This window comes from Leuciscus leuciscus, assembly GCF_965113295.1.
Source record: "Leuciscus leuciscus genome assembly, chromosome: 17".
Taxonomy (NCBI): domain Eukaryota; kingdom Metazoa; phylum Chordata; class Actinopteri; order Cypriniformes; family Leuciscidae; genus Leuciscus; species Leuciscus leuciscus.
In genome coordinates, this window is record NC_138741.1 from 27,991,243 (window position 1) to 28,008,657 (window position 17,415).

Here is a 17,415-nt window from a genome sequence, read left to right on the forward strand (position 1 = left end):
GAAACCTAAATGACCAGACCAGGGAATTGTATGTCCGAGCTCAAGCACCTCCTTCCTGTATGCTTTAGGTACAACCAACTGAGTTCCTTCCTCCTTACTCTTTCTATAGAGAAGGCCCGCCTTGAGAACATATGTTTCTCCCAGGCCATGCAAGAGACAACCCTTCTCAGCTTGCTTAAAGAACTCCACCAGAGAGGGGTCTTCCTTTTGTAACTCAGCTAAGTTGTTGGGTATAGTTACATCAGACTCGGTTAGTTCAGGTTCCCCTAAATCTAGATCAACATGGTCAGCGTTGTCAATAAGTCCCTTCACCTCCTCCCTACGCCTCGCTAACCTCTCTTCATCAGTGGGCTTAAGCTCTGCCTCTATGTCAGCAGTTGAAAAAGGCATCTCATTCAAAGCATTAATCTCTGTCTCCTGCCTTTTATGCTGGGTTTGGGCCCTTGTAACTACCCCACACCAAGTGCTGCTCTGCACTAGATCTGACAAAATAGGGACATCAGTACCCAACAAAATGGGGAAGGGGAGATTGGTGGCTACCCCCACACCCATCAGATAAGGCTGGTTGTGTATTTCAATATAGACATCTGCTGTGGGTAACTCTGTTCTATCTCCATGTACACAGACAATGGAGACGGTTTCCTCCTCATTCCACATATCTCTAGGGATGTACTGAGACTGTACCAGCGTACGGGAGCAACCTGTGTCTATTAGGGCAGTGAGTGGTTTACCATTAAGCAAGACGGTTATAGTGGGCTCTGGGTTGTGGGCATGGGTGGGGGAATGATTAGGACGGGGCACCCAACAAAGACTGGTGGTTTTGGGTTTTTTCAAGGGGCAAAAAGGACTAGTATGACCACGTTCTCCACAATTAAAACACACAACATCGGTCCTGTCAGAATGTTGTCCTACTTGTGGGGCCTTAGCAGTATAAGTCTTATTGTAGATGGGCTTCAGGATCTTGGCTGGGCTAGTGGTATAAGAGTTTAAACCAGCCCCAGTTCCTTCAGACTTACCCCTGCCAGGATGTATCATGCCTGCATATCGATAGTTGCCAGGGCCTTTTCGTGCTGCAATGTAGGCCTCCACATGTGTAGCAGCTTCTTTAGCAGTGAAGGGATTCCTTTCTTTGACCCAAGTCCTTATTTCCGGGTAGAGCACTCGTAAGTATTGCTCTAACACCAAAGTCTCCATAATGTCCTCCTTGTCGCAGCTGTCAAACTCTACCCACTTGCAGAACAGATCCTTGAGGCGTACATAAAGTTCTCTGGGAGTTTCCTCTACTGGAGTCTCACGCCCTCGGAATCTCAGTCTATAGGTTTCAGAGTTGATTTCATATTTTGACAAGATTGCCTGTTTGACCGCATTATAATCCTGCGTCAATATTGGGTCCATAGAGACAAAAGCGCTCCGTGCTTTACCAGTCAACAGCGGGATAAGGCGTATAGCCCAGTCCTCCTTTGGCCATTTTACGACTTCTGCCAGTCGTTCAAAGGTTGTGAGGTAATGCTCAATGTCGTCGTTGTCTTCCAGCCTTGTCATACGTAGCTCTTGGTCCATCACTCGAGCTGATTTACCCGAAGTAGACACACCATCCCTGGTGTGTTCAAAGTCAAGCTGTATCTGGCTGACCTGATGCTGGAGGACCTTGTATTGTTGTTCCCGACGGGCCGTTTCTCTCTCTTGCCTGTCATCACGATCTCGCTGATATTCCATAAAGCTCTGGAACATCTTGGAAAGACTGGTGATGGCTGCTTCTCCTCCAGATGAAGTAACTTCAGCAGCAGACGAACCTCCACTTGCACCTTGACCCAGATCTTGCTCATTGCCCTCCTCAGGCTGACCCCTCAGCTTTGGTGGCATCTCAATGAGCAAAAATAATCCAGCTTGTTTATGACCAGGGCTATCCCACTTCTGACACCAACTGTAAGAGATGGCCCAGTGGTCAGGGAGAATAATTTGAACAAGCGGGCAGAGGTTCAGTGGATCTCCAAACGGTGGTTTATTATAGAGAGAAAAAAATATATATATTTACATTGAAAGGTACAAACAAGACAAAACAAAAACTGCAACAATGTGCAAAAAGGCTACACCGAATAATTCAGTCCAATTCGCAACAGCATCACACACCTCCAGCCTTAAACAGACCAAGACTGCCTGATAGTCTCTACAGTTCCCTATTTGTAAGGGCTAACTCCACCCTCAGCCTGTTCCAAATGAACAAGCAGGGAATACACATACAACACATTATACACCAAAAAATAAAAATAATAAAACACTAAACATATTCACAAATAACACTGTGTAAACCCATGGGTACTTAACCACCAACACACTAAACCAAAAAAAAAAAGGAAATGAAAAGGGAAAAATTGTTTACCAGATATTCCCCCTCCCCCATACAAAATTACCAATGGTGCAGTCCAATTAGGCAATGCTAATGCTACAAAAACATGTTTGAATCAAACGGACTGTTTGATGGTGCAGCATGGGATGAGACCAAAAGGCCAACAGCCAAAACAAAGTTTTGGGGGTAATTCTTTCAAGAAATAAAAGGTAATTCTGATTGCAATTATATCTGGTTGTGAAGTTATTAAAGAAAATTAATCATTGAATTAAACAGAAAACAAAATGTATATCAAATTCATTTCAAATGGGGTAAACACATTACAACATCATTCTGATCTTAAAAGATGGTAAATGCCGGCATAATCAGGTAGTGATGTGTGCATGTGTATCAAGTCCATGTAATTCATGTCCTGTCACCAAGCTTAACTTGTGACAGAGTAAATACATATGATCAATGTATTACAAATTTAACCAACCAATACTTTGCATGAGTGAGGACAGAACACGTGATACCTTCCCCGTGTATTGGCGAACCGGAGATTGGACCAAATATAGCGGGCCTTACAGTACTTTGCCACACTGAAAAGACAGAACGCACAGGTATCCTTCCCCCGCTCTATTGGAAACTCTATAAGGGTCGATTGGGCGGGCCTGATCAGAAATAGCTTGCAGTCAGGTTGGTTGGATAGTATTTTTGGTAAAAGACAGCAGCTGCGTTTTGCTTCATATCTTTGGATGTGGGAAATGTTGAGAAAGGGTAGTTGTTGAAACGTATAATTGGTTGCAAATCTGATGAATGCTGATAAGAAATATAATTTTTTTGCTGCCTTTTCACCAGGGAATTTTCATTACACGCCAACGGATGAGTTACGCTCTGGTGACTTTCATTAAAATACACTGAATGGAATTCATTGTGGACACAGAAATGAGTGGAGATGAAATCGTATGTGAATACCGTCTGTCTGTTTCAGTGGATCTTTTGGAGCTCAGCAGAGCCCAGAGCGTCTTTGATCAACACAAACTCACTCATAATGAGCAGCTACTGGAGATTCCAGGCATCGTGAACTGTCTCTGCGCAATCTACCATGAACTTCAGCAGGTGCATCCGGATCTGGTTAATGTCCCTCTGTGTGTGGATCTGTGTCTCAACTGGCTTCTAAAAGTCTATGACAGGTCGGTATGGGTCTTATCTTCAATAGAGTGGCCATAAACATATTTAGTCACACTTGAAAAAGTATAAACGTCACATTAAATAAAATATTATTTTTGCCAAGAAGACAAGCTGACACAAAACTGTTTAGTAAAGGCATAACCACTACCTGTGGTTGTTACTCACCAAGATATTTACCAGACATTCAAAAGATAATACGTGTATAATTTCTGTGGCACATCAATGTCTCTGTTTTCTTTTAATAGTGGAAGAAGCGGAAAAGTTCAAGTGCTGTCTATTAAGATCGGCTTGTTTTCTCTTTCAAAAGGACCCATAAAGGACAAGTACAAATGCAAGTATTTTGATATTAAATATGTATTCTATATGTTTTGTTAATTCTCAATTTATAAATGAGATTAATTAAGTTATGTGCGAGACACTGGCTTCTTTCTTACACTTTAATATTTGAGCACAAATTCACTGGAAACTTTGATTTCAGTGTCTTTAAAGGTCTCAGACCTACTGGGAGTGGAATGCAACACTGTCCTTGCTGTGATCACCACAAGGACATTTATAAATTGGATCTTATGTCTGAAACCTTACCCACTTACCCTCCTAGTCTGATAATGTGATGTTCTTTGAGTTTTGCTGGTGTTGTCCTCCACAGATCTGTTCGCTCAGGTGGCCAGCGCTGCAGGGATCTGTAACCAGAGGCAGCTGGCATTACTGCTACACAACGGCATCCGAATCCCATATCAGCTCGGGGAGGCGGCGGCGTTCGGAGGGAGTAACATGGAGCCCAGTGTCCGGAGCTGCTTTCAATATGTGAGTTACACTGCCTGTCGGCTACAGAACGAGATTATGAGATTTATATCAGTTGTTTTAATTCTCATTTTATATCAGTTTTTAATCCTAGACAGCAATGAGATTGAATCGAGGTGAAATGGAGATTTGTGAGCCAGATTGTTCTCCTGAGAACCAGTTACTACTATCATAGTTTTATAAAGTGCCCCTATTAGGCTGTTTTAAAGGTTCCTAATTTTGTTTTGGAGGTCTCCAACAATAGGTTTACATGCATCCAAGATAAAAAACAAACAAAATTTTCTCAAAATATACATTGCAACATCACCACTTTTCTCACAGTGTCTGAAATGGTTCAATAAAGGATTCAGTCTCTCTAAACCCTTCGTTTCCGAGAGCCTCCTGTGATCTGATTGGTCAGATGGCTCAGTTTGTTGTGATAAATTACACACTACATGAAAGGCGAAATCAGAAAAGCACAATACGTATTGCATTTTTTATTTTTATTTTTTTAGTAATTACGTCATGTGCTTTTGTAATTTTTCCTAGTTTTTTTTTTGTATAACTGATTTAATTTATTTTTAATTCAGTTTTTTATTTAATAGTGTAGTGCTTCAATTTTAACTTATTTAAGTAATCTTTTAGACGTTTTTATTTAAGCTTTGTCAATTAGCAAAAAAAAAAAATCATTGTTTTTGTTTTTGTTAATGAAAGAAAAAAATATTTCTGAAGAGATGTCAACAATATTTCAAAATAAGTGCACTTGAAAAACAGAGATCTCAATATGAACTCAAATATTTCTTATAAATTTCTTCCGAGGCCAAATGATCTCCATTTAGCCACATTTGTTTTAGGCTGAAATGGGATGCCTGTAACCAGTGAATTAGAGCTAAGAAAGCATAAACAAACATATTTTCAGTATAAATCTGTGAGAAGCATCTGATCAATTAGATGTTCATCTGGTGATGTCCATAATTTGTTCAAATTTATTCTTTTGAACTTTATAATATAAACATAGCAAAAAAAAAACAAAAAAAAACAATGCATTACTGAGGTAGTGAAAAAACTTATGCATGCTTTAATAAATGACTATCTTTAACAAAAAGGTGTATTAATGCAAATCAAATGAACGAGATTCTATGATACATAATTCAGGTGTGTGGGACATTATATATTCCTAAAGGGAGCTGCTGAACGGATGCTCAGACTTGTTTATGTGGGTATAGGGGCTCATCATTACACATCAGTGAGTTTTGACATATAAATAAATGATGAGCTCTGTTATAAGAGTGACAGGCGTGCCCGGGGATTTACACCGCCACTTTCAGACGGTTAGCGGTCGGTGTGACAGCTGATGCACAAAGTGCTGAGAGATATTTAAATGAAATCCACTTGATTTGTGTGCATGCATTCCCATAATATCACATGATGGTGTGCTTTATGATGTGAACCACATCCGCTGGTATAATGGAGTATTTATAAATCCGTTCAGCTCTCCTGAAAGCCACCCTGGACGGGGCCTCCAATACTTCACTCTTTTACTTGAGTCACTGTGGAGCTCTTTTCATTTAATGTTCCATGCAATGCAAGACTCTTGATAGTCTTGCCTTAACTGGCCTGCTGTAATTGATTCATAACAGTCGTAGCAGTTTTAATGCCATGGGGGAGACACAAATGACCACAATTGGCCCCATTTGCTTCACTTCAAAATTACTAATGGATCCCTTGCCCACGGGCTAATAAGGTTGTGATGGGATATTATAGGTTTTGGGTTGTAGATGAATACGCTTCTGAAATGATAAATAGACCATCGGAGTGCTTTTAGACTCAGACAGCTCCATTATGGCGTGTCATGCAGTGCATTGCAGTAATGAATGAGGGGTTTGTCTGTGCTGGTGGGTTTCAGGTGGGCCGTGATGATGTCATCGAGCTGCAACAGTTCGTGGACTGGATGCATCTGGAGCCGCAGTCCATGGTGTGGTTGCCTGTACTTCACAGAGTCGCCGCCGCAGAAACGGCTAAACACCAGGCCAGATGTAACATCTGTAAAGAGTGTCCCATGGTGGGCTTCAGGTAAAACAAAAGTCAATAATGGTGAATTTGTTTTAGGGTGGAAGTGCGGAGTTGTGCCACTGCTGTGGACTCATTAGGGTTGGAAACGATCTTTTTCTTCTTGAGCAAAAGAGGTGCATAACCTTCAGATAATGTTGTTCGTCCACATCAGAAGGTCAAACTAAATATTATTTTAGCTATATATTATATTACTATTATTTTTACTCTTTTCTTTTTTTTAAATGATCATCTTTATGGAAATGGAACAAATGGAACAGTTTAAAACCCTGATATTTGTGATTTCATTATTTTTAGCATGAAACATTAAATAAACATGACAATTAAATAAATAAAATAAACATTATTATAATAAAATAAAAATACTGTTAAATAATAATAATATGAAGCATAATTAGCAACATGGTTGCACTAAATTGTCATGCATATCATGCATTTGATATGACCCCTGTCATGCATATCATATCTAACAGTTCTCATCCCAAAAAACATGAGATTTGTGCTTTTATTGTTGTAAAAAATAAGTCATGTAAAATAACTAATAAGCAATGGTTCACCAGTTTGTGTCTTACTTGTGCCACAAGTCAAGTCACATGTATTTATAATACAATACAGATTGTTTCAGAGAAGCTTTACAGTAAACTGGAAAATAAAAGTATTAATGTTGCATAATTCTTCAATTATGAAACAAATTCAATTTCAGCTGTATGAGCAGCTCTACAAAAGACAATAGTGTCATTTATACAGCTAAATTTAGTTCATTGTTGATTCGATTTATTTTAATAGCAGTGGCAACGTTGCAAAGTTAATCAGTTATGAAACAAAATCATTTCTCTCTCCAGCGCAGCTCTACAGAAGACAATACTGTCATTATTCAGCTCAAGTCAGTTCACTGTTGATTCATTTCAGTAAGACAATAGTGTTAAAATCCAAACCACTTCAGTTCAAGTTTTGTTCTCATCTGATAGTGTCAGTCAAGAGGCACTGATGGCATATCTGAATAATCTTAACAAAACATTGTTTTAGGGGGGATTCATCCCCCCATCTGTCGTCTCAACTCCCCTAAAACTAATCTCCCATCTGAATGATTGGGCCAGTGCTGCGTCCTTATGAAAGTTTATCATTTTTTTTAAAAAAATTTTTTTAAGTCTTGTCAGTTTAAACATTCAAGAGATTTTAAGCCATTCAAACAAAAAAAAAAATGCTGCAAAAGAGAACTAAATGCGATACTGTTTACCAATTTGAAGTGTACTGCAGAAAGACTGGTATCATTATACCAATACCATTTAAGCTATTTTGACTTACTATATAGTGGTGCCTAATTTAAAGAGGCACAACTTAGGCAATGGTCTCTTGCTACACATTGTCCCTGAGGGCTAAACCGCCTGAGGATGAAATCCTCAAACCGCCCCTGGCAATAACAGACCATAATTAACAGTGTGGAACATCTGTTTGTCCTTTAGGTATCGAAGTCTAAAGCATTTCAACTACAACGTGTGTCAGATGTGTTTTTTCTCGGGAAGGATTACCAAGGACCATCATCTCAGCTATCCCATGGTGGAGTACTGCACCCCTGTGAGCATCTCGATCTCTTTATGTTTTTATTTATTTAAAAGATAAAACGATGGTTGTGTTTTTAAATGGTTCACTATGGACAAAATTAGGGGCGGTAAAAGGGTGGGTGTTGCACAACCCTGAATTTTCTGAAGTTTTTTTTTATTTTTTTATTAAAAATATGTATTTATAAATGTGTTTTTATTGTTATTTTCTTATAAAAAAAAGTATATATGAAGAGTTCAGATGCAAAAGCCTCTAAATGCCATCTGAAATTTTCTTATAGAATGATCATTTTTATCAAGCTCGTATATTTAAATTCAATAATTTCACTTAAATGGCAATGAAGATTACCTATTAATTGTCATTTAAGTGAAATTACTGAACTTAAATATACAAGCTTGATAAAAATGATCCTTCTATAAGAAAATTTCAGATGGCATTTAGAGGCTTTTGCATCTGAACTCTTCATATATATATATATGGTAACACTATTTTGATGGTCCCTTTTGAACATTCTACTAACTATAAGTAACTTTGCAACTACAACAACAACAACTTATTCTAACCCTACCAGTCTACTAATACTCAACTAATACTCTAATGAGAGTTAGTAGACAAGTAGGTGCAACGTTACTTATAGTCAACAGAATGTATTAAAGGGACCATCAAAATAAAGTGAAACCATATATATATATATATATTCCTTTTGTACGGCCTCCCCTGTCTAGGGTAGAGGAGAAGGAACAGTTGTAAATATAAAAATTTAAGTATTTAAGTTAACTAAACATAAACTATAACTACAGTAAACTTCCCATTTCTAAACTTCAAAGTTTCTAAACACAAAATAAAGATGCAAACAAAAGGCATAGAACTAAAGATAACTTCCTCTGTAACTCAATATAAACAGGAGAAAAGCCTGCCCATATCCCTACAGCTTCCTTAAATTAATATATAATCATTCCATAAATAATGAAACACAAGAAAATACAACCTGCCCTGCACTAAGGGAATACAAGTACAAAAACCCATTAACAATCAGTGCACCAGAACCTCCCCTATACAATAATCTCACAAACAACTTATTACGTGGTACACAAAAACATGGGGAGAAAATGAGCAAATGCCTGAAACAGGAGAGAGCAAGAGAGACGGAGGGGAAAACTCCATATATATATATATATTTATATATAGTAGTCAACATTTAAAGTGGATCAAAAAAGTATATCAAAGTTGTCCTTAGACAAAAACGGGTATTGTTCAAAATACATCTATTTGACGAAAGGTTTTGATCCACTTCAAATGTTGACTACTGTTAGATTTGGTTTGAACATTGGGGGGGGGGTTGAAGTTTGGGTATGCCTCCTGATGCCTCCTTTTTATGTGATCATGGTATAAATATTGGAGGGGGGGATCTCCCCCCAACCCCCCCACAAACTACGCCCCTGACTACTGTATATTACACACACACATATATACATATTTATAAATTATTATAAATATATATCTTTTTAAACAATTTTCATACATATTTTTAAATTCTTTTTTTTTTTTTTTTTTTTTTTTTTTTTTTTCAAAACCTGAACACACTCCATCCAAGACCCTGTCACTGTAATTCTTCATGCACAACAGAGCATTTCCCTACATCCTCTCTGTTATAGACGACCTCTGGAGAAGATGTGCGTGACTTCACCAAGGTGCTGAAAAACAAGTTCCGCTCAAAGAAATACTTCACCAAACACCCTCGCCTCGGCTACCTGCCCGTGCAGACCATCCTCGAGGAAGAGCATTTGGAGACGTGAGTTTTCCTAGTGGAAATATTCAAGGTGCATGAGATCTTATTGAGATCTCCAGATTTTTAATCAGTTTATGATTCTTGTTTAAACAGTGTAGCAATATCATCCTTCCTGGTAATTTGACTATGACTAGAAGATGACATTTCTGTCTATTGAAGTAATGACTTCCTGTCATCACTCAGCCTCATGGGAAACTGTTTTTCCGAGTTCCTGAATTACTAAAGGTCTATTTATGTGCTATTTTTGTGCTGGAACAAATTAAAGGCCGTTCATGAATGTAATTCCAATGCTGCCACTTTAACATCAACACACAAAATGCTGCCTCCCTCTCCTGGATGTAAATTTAATTACAAAAGCAATCAGGTCTCTGTTTAGCGTGATCGTGGGGGAAATGAAGAGACAGGACATTTATCATGTTCACGGCAGCCTTTAATATCGAAGCAAACCAGCTGTTCACACTGACTGTTGTAATGTCAGACCACAGACAACGTACCAGTTTTAAGTTCATTGTTATTATTAGGTGTTCTTATTCAATATATGAGATACTGAACTGAGTGACTGTATTTGAGTGTTTTGTCAAATACTGCCACTTTTGTCTCTCTAAAAAGATTTCAACATTTCAACTTTTAAAACTCTAAAATTTGTAATTAAATTTGCTTTCATAATTTATTTTTGTATAATGTATTTTTTTATGTTTTGCAATAATTGTATTGACCCAGACCAAAAGCTTTATGTATAGAAGATATATCGTCGTCGGCATCCTTACAAGAGACGATTGTGTAGCTTCCCTCTTTTTTAATTATTTTTTTATTTATTTACTATCTGCACCTTCGCGAGTGGCTGTGGCTGTAGAGCCCGACTCTAGAATAGCAATCTCTGCTGCTATTTCTGCAGGTGAAAGACGATGCCTGCTGAGGCTGAAGTTGCTTTTCCTTCCTCTTGACTCTCTTTGCGGCAAGGTTTTTATTTCTTGTTTCCTCGGCTTTCTGTACGCCCTGTCTGACAACAAGCAGCCAGTCGGAGCGGTCTTCTGCCCGGCTCTCCCACATGCCAACGTTGATGTCAGACAGCTTCATGTCTTTCTTGCAGATATCTTTGTAGCGCAGTCGTGGACGTCAGGTCAGTCTAGCTCGCCATATAGTAGGCGGCTATAGGTCCTTGGGAATGCGGCCTGAGCTCATTCTCTTAACGTGGCTGAGCCAACGAAGGCGCTTCTCGCTAAGTATGGCAGACATGCTTCTAATGCCGGCGCGTTCCAGAACCTCTGTGTTAGGTAGGCCTACTTTGTCCTGCCAGTGGATGCGCAAAATACGCCGCAGGCACCTCAAGTGAAAGCTGTTGAGTTTCTTCTAAATAGTTTTTTTTTTAAATTAATTTTGTATTTCAGTTTAGATATTTTAGTAGGCCTATATCAAGTCAAAGTAAAGGAAAATGAGAAATGTTGCCTTGACAAATTAGTAAAATTAGTTTTTATTTTGATACATTTTAGTCATTTTTAAAAAATAGTTTTTTAGTTAATTATTATTTCAGTTTTATTTATATATAGGCTATATATATATGCAAAAGCCTCTAAAAGCCACCTATGTCAAAAATGAGATAATAATATTGAGTGAATGCTCTCCACACACAGTATACGTTCATTAAAATACTTTCACTTCAAACCCACTAAATCCTCAGCCCATTCAGAAATGCCGGTACTTGGGTAGAAACCTATACAGGAGCCTGATAAAAATGTTAATATTAAACAAAAACTTTAGACGGACTTAGAGGCTTTTGCATCAGAAGTCTTCATATATATATATTTATATATTATATATATTATATTATACACACACACACACACACACACACACACACACACACACACACACACACACACACACACACACACACACACACACACACACACACATATGTGTGTGTGTATATATATATATATATATATATATATATATATATATATATATAAACAATGATCTAAACGTAGTGAAATAATTATAAACCAATATTTCTTGTGTGATTTATTTTATTTTATTTTGAAAATGATCACTATCCCTCAGTTAAGGTATCATTTCCACCACCACCATCAACCATTTTGCCATTAATAAAGTTCTTTAAAAATTAGCGTACTTGTTTATCTTTTCAATACAGGCAGCATTTGAGATGTTTTGCAAATTGTATTAATTCATTTATTCAAACAAAATTAGATTTATTTCTTGTGACGGATATACACTGTTGGACTCTTTTAAGTAGTGCAAGTGTGTTTTGAGGGCGTTTATTTTTTAAAAGTTCACAAAAGTTGAAATGCCAGCGTGTGATTAAACGCTCACCGGGTCTTCTTGTTAACAGCTATGATATTTGCTTACTCTGCTGTCTGTGTTTTATTGCAGCCCAGTTGCATTTCTAAGCATATGTCCAGAGGAGTACGAGTGAGTATCTACAGCCTCTCCTCTCGTTCTGTGACCTTGTTTGAATCTCTTCTACTCCTTCATCCATCCTTCATCCACTTCAGAACCATTAAATGACCTCAGGGAATTCAAGCTATGTATTTGCCCTTAGTATGCAGTGGCCACAATTAAAATGTAGAAATGTTTTTGTTTTTATTACATACAAAATATCAAACCACTTTGCAGCTTTACTCAAATGCTGCACTGATTTTGTTGAAACGCTCAAAAGCTTTTCTCATTTTCCTCCCAGTTTGTCAGAGTGAGTTTTAGTAGATGCATAAAGTTCAAGCTTAAAAAGGTGTTTATACTATTTTTCTTTTAAATAAATCATATTTTAACTAATGCAATGGCATTCAGACATTTTAAGTGTGTGTCTGGATTCATGTTGACACACTAGATGCTGAAAAAGAGTATTCACACAGCAGGAAAGGTTTACTTAATTGGCAACATTGAAAAGGTTTCCATTGCAGTCTGCATCCTCTAATGAACAGGCTTTAATATAAAGCACTTCCTTCTCTCATCCTATTACAAGTGTCAAAGGACTGCTTAAAACGTTGTGCTTTAAGCCGAAATGTTTTGCCTGTTTTCTTAACAAGCTGTTTTGCTGACTGTTTGACAGCCGCAAAGAAAAAAAAGAATCCTCAGATATTTCCCCATTATTTTACAGTTGGATACCTGCATCACAGGGAACTTTCTTTCACACATCTGTCCACTTTCAGGTCGACACAGAGAGATGGAGAATCTAGTGGCATCTTCCCTGTACCAGAAGCTCACCTGTCAACAGGAAAAATGTGAGTCGCACATGATAGTTTCGCTCATGTGCGCAGCGGTTTGTCATTCTGTCACTCACTGTGACACCTGAACTAACAGACTGATGAGTGATCATTTGATTTGACCTCACTGTGACCAGCACAAATAAATCTGTTTCATCCATCAGGACTAATTACATACAGGTGTTTAATCATAGTGATCCTGAGAATAATTATGCAAAATTTGTATAAGCATTGCCATAGATCTGTGCTGCAGTGTTAGTATCAGTGATATACTATTGCAGTTTATATTTTTATTAGTTTTTTCTTTATATTTTCTGTTCTGTTTTTGGTCGTCATTTTTATTCTTTTTATTTATTTATTTTTATTATGTCTAAAATAATAGTTTTTTTTTTTTTTTATACATTTTTTTATTATACATTTTTATTAGTATGTAAAAAACTAACTAAATGAAAATGAGAAATGTTGCCTTGACAAATAGCTGAAATAAATGACAAAAAATATATATATTTTCTGTTTTCATTTTGATAAGTTTTAGTAATTTGTGTCATGTTTATTATTATTTTTTTAAATGTCTGTAGTTTTTTGTTAATTATTATTTCAGTTTTAGATATTTTAGTGCATCAAGTTCAACTGAATGAATATGAGAAATGTTGTCTTGGCAACTAGCTGAAATAAAAGAAGTTTAATGTTTTAATATTTTATTTCAGTTAAAGTGTATTTCAAGTAACATGTTGTTTTCTGAATTTAGTTTTGGTTTTAGTTAACTATAATATCCCTGCTTTGCTGTTAATTGCTTAATTACATGGACAGATTTTAAGCAATTATTTGATCGCTGACCTTTTATTAATTTGGCTTTATTATACACAATATTTATTTTAATTTGTTGTCAGTCCCCATGCCACTGATTAATCACCATACAAGTCATTTTTCTGCATAAATGTTTAATAAATAAATATGTTCCCGAAAAACTTCTATAAACATCTCTACAGAAGAATGAGCTAAACCATTTGGCTTTAAGTCAAATTTAAAAATGTGTCTCAGTTTATAAAGCTAATCTGTTTTAGGCAATAAAGGTTTCTTGGTATCCTTACCCATACATATGATAAATCAAAATATCAAAGCTTTCTTTTGAGAACACAGATAATTAATTACACATAATCTGTGATGCAAAATGCAATATTATCTGAAAAATGATCATGGTCATCTTTAATGGCAGGAGTGAAGAGCACATCCACACTCAGCTTCACGATGGACCAGCTACATGTGCTCATCAGAGCACAGCCGACTCTGAGATGATGATGAATGAGCTGGAACGTTCTCTGCAGTCTGGAGGCGGACAGGTACCACTGATGTGTTTCTGATGCCTCTGGTGGCCTGATGCCTTATGAATGCTAGCAAAACAACTTCATCCCCCGGTTTCACAGACAAGATTTAAAGGGATAGTTCACCCAACAATTCAAATTATACCATGATTTACTCACCCTTAAGCCATCTAAGGTGTATTGTGATTTTTGTCAGAGTTTGTCTGGATTTTGAAGCCCCAAAAAATGCATCCATCCATCATAAAAAATAATCCATATGGCTCCAGCAGGTTAATAAAGGCCTTCTGAAGCAAAGCGGTAGGTTTTTGTAAGAAAAATATCCATATTTAAAACTTTTTTAGCTATAATAACTATATCTCCCGGCAGACGGCCGTACGCAGCGTTTTACAGCGAAAGAGTAACCCTTGACATGAAGCAGTGACGAACGCGGAAGCGCAGAGGATAGAGCAAAACAAAACACCGGTCACGAATTAGAAGTCTAAAACGAGAAATTTTAAAGAGAAATGTCGGAGGATTTTGATATAAGAGAAGAGGAGCTTGAGTTTGTTGCACAGCCCTGTTTGTTTAAACCGCAAGAGGCATCCAAGCTACTCCTACATCCTACGTCATACATCGCGTCAGGGGTTACTCTTGTGGCGCTAGTCGACTTGCACAGTATGCGTATGGTCATCTGCCGGAAGCTAGTTATCATAGCTAATAAAGTTTTAAATGTGGTTAAATGTGATTTTTTTTCTTACACAGACGCATCGCTTCGCTTCAGAAGGCATTTACTAACCCCCTGGATCCGTATGGAGTTAAAGGTGCTCTAAGCGATGTTGGGTGACGTCACTTCTTGTGGACGTTCGAAGTATTGTCAAACAAAACGGAGGCTAGCTCAACCCTCCCTCCTCCTCATCCTGTCCCCTCCCCCTCCCTTCCGTGCTTTTCCAGTTTAAATTCGGGACTTTGCACGTTCCTTCTCCTTTTCCCTCTTCTTTGCAATTTGTTCATCGGAACGTCGTCTCTTTGGTCGTGTGTCGCACATATCAAAATTCAAGAGAATATAATTATAACGTTAGTCGTTGTAGGACATCTCTCCTCTTCATGCTTCTCTCTCCTCCACTCCCCACACCCCCCTTCATGTGCACACACACTAACCCCCCAAACCCCCACCCCCATATCATTCGTGTCGGTTATTGGCTGGTTATTATGTTTCGTGGTTCAGGTTGGCCCAGTTTGTTTTGGGCTGTCTACAGCCTGGGCTGTCTACAGAGACTGCATTTTTTTACAGTGTGTTCAGGGGACAGGCAGCTAGCGGATAGTGAGGAGATGTTTGCTGTATGTGACAAAAAAATTTCCGGCCTAAAAAACGTGTGACATCGCTTAGAGCACCTTTAATAAAGGATGGTTGCATTTTTGGGGGGCTTCAAAAACTCGCCCCAATTCACTCGCATTATAAAGCTTGGAAGTTTAAAAATATCTCTGATTGTATTCGTCTGAAAGAAGAAAGTCATATATGCCAAGGATGGCTTGAGGGTGAGTAATTCCTTTTTGGGTGAACTTACCCTTTAAGCCTAGTCCCAGAATAACATGTCTTCACTGAAAGCAACTTGCACTGAAATATTTTAAAACATGTCACTGCCATTGTTTGACATCAAGATGTACACCAGTAATGTTTTTTTTTTTTCTCTGGCACGTTTATAAAAGCCACTTCAATGTCCTAATTGAACTAAGGCTTAATCCTGGCTTAATCTAAGCCCTGTCTGTGAAACTACGCCAATAGCCTACTATGGCTGCATCCAAAATAACATACAGTACTTCCCTATTATTTCACAAAAAACGTGAAAAGAGTAGTGTGTCCAAATTCACAGTATTCATAAAAAGGACCAAAAGTACTACATATTTCCGATGAGATTCTGAAGTGTGCATCCAATTGACACTTTACAATCACATGAGGCCATGGCAGAAGATTTGTGAATAACTGACTCTGATATATCACATGACAAGTACCTGAAAAGTACCCTGAAAAGTACCTGGATGACTTACTACTTCTGGCGAGGTTTTTTTAATTTTTTTATTTGATGGACACTTTACTTTCCCATGAGGCCACGGGAGAGAATTTATGAATGGAAGTGAAGGGATGCAACTAATGATGTAGGTCACATGATAATGATAACATGGCGGATGTAGTACGTTCCAATTTCATTCATACTACACACACTCATATGCTATATAGAACATACTTTTTAACAGTCACAAAGTTTGAAACCAAATTTAGTACCTATAAGTGATGGTATAAAATTTTCATTACAATGGTATACAGTATTAGCACGATATTGAAATAAGTTGTACAAAAAAGTGTTGTAAAACTACAACGGGTTTAATAGATTTTTCTTTAAAAAAAAACTAAACATTTAAATACAATAAAACAATACAATATAATAAGTAAACATGTTTCAAACAGATTTATGTGCAAAAGAATTATATTATAAATTATTATATTATAAAAAGAATTATAAAGAACAGAATAGGTAACTTTTTACATTAAGGTCTCATTAGTCAATGCATTAACTAACATTAACAATGAGATATATTTCTTAGTCATTATTCTTTATCAACGTTTGTAAAAAAAAAATACAACGGGTCATCTTTATTTCATGTTATCTCAGGTCCATTAAATAATACAGTTACAAATTTTGATTTTAATAATGTAGTATAAAACTTTGAAATTAACATTGACTTTAGAAGTGTTTTTCATTAATGCATAAACTAATGTTAACTAATGGAGTCATATTGTAAAGTGTTACCGAACAATAATAAAGAATCCAAACATTTTCAATCAAAATCTGTTACAAATATTCAGTTTCGTTTTCATGGACTTTTAGTTTATTTTCATCAGTCACATGTTCCTTTGTTTGAATTTCCACCACTTCTTTGTCTCTATGGTTACTGATTAGTTCGTTGTTTTCAGTTGTGTATCGTTAATTGACCTTGTTTGTATTACTACTTAAGCTCATCCTTTTCCTGTGTTTGGTGTCTGGTCTCGTTTGCTTTAATTCTGAGCCTGTTGTGGATTACTTTATGGACTTTTATTTACAGTCAGACTCAATTAGGGAAACTATGATCACAGCAAGGTGCCTGAGCAATATGTCAATGTACATATCAAATAGACTA

General features: G+C 37.1%; 1 protein-coding gene across 2 annotated transcripts in view; it reads left to right on the forward strand.

Moving 5' to 3' along the window:
- The window catches only part of LOC309479097 (utrophin-like), a 47,092-nt gene that overhangs the window by 24,872 nt on the left and 4,805 nt on the right, over positions 1–17,415 (forward strand). Inside the window, exons 10-18 of one of the 2 annotated variants that reach the window (XM_082142972.1) lie at positions 3,321–3,522; positions 3,766–3,851; positions 4,167–4,324; positions 6,207–6,373; positions 7,834–7,945; positions 9,586–9,722; positions 12,111–12,149; positions 12,887–12,958; positions 14,157–14,280. In XM_082142972.1, coding sequence (XP_081999098.1) covers positions 3,321–3,522; positions 3,766–3,851; positions 4,167–4,324; positions 6,207–6,373; positions 7,834–7,945; positions 9,586–9,722; positions 12,111–12,149; positions 12,887–12,958; positions 14,157–14,280 — 1,097 coding nt within the window. Of the gene's footprint in view, positions 1–3,320; positions 3,523–3,765; positions 3,852–4,166; positions 4,325–6,206; positions 6,374–7,833; positions 7,946–9,585; positions 9,751–12,110; positions 12,150–12,886; positions 12,963–14,156; positions 14,281–17,415 lie in introns of those variants that run through there. The other variant, XR_014199160.1, reaches the window with a different exon arrangement.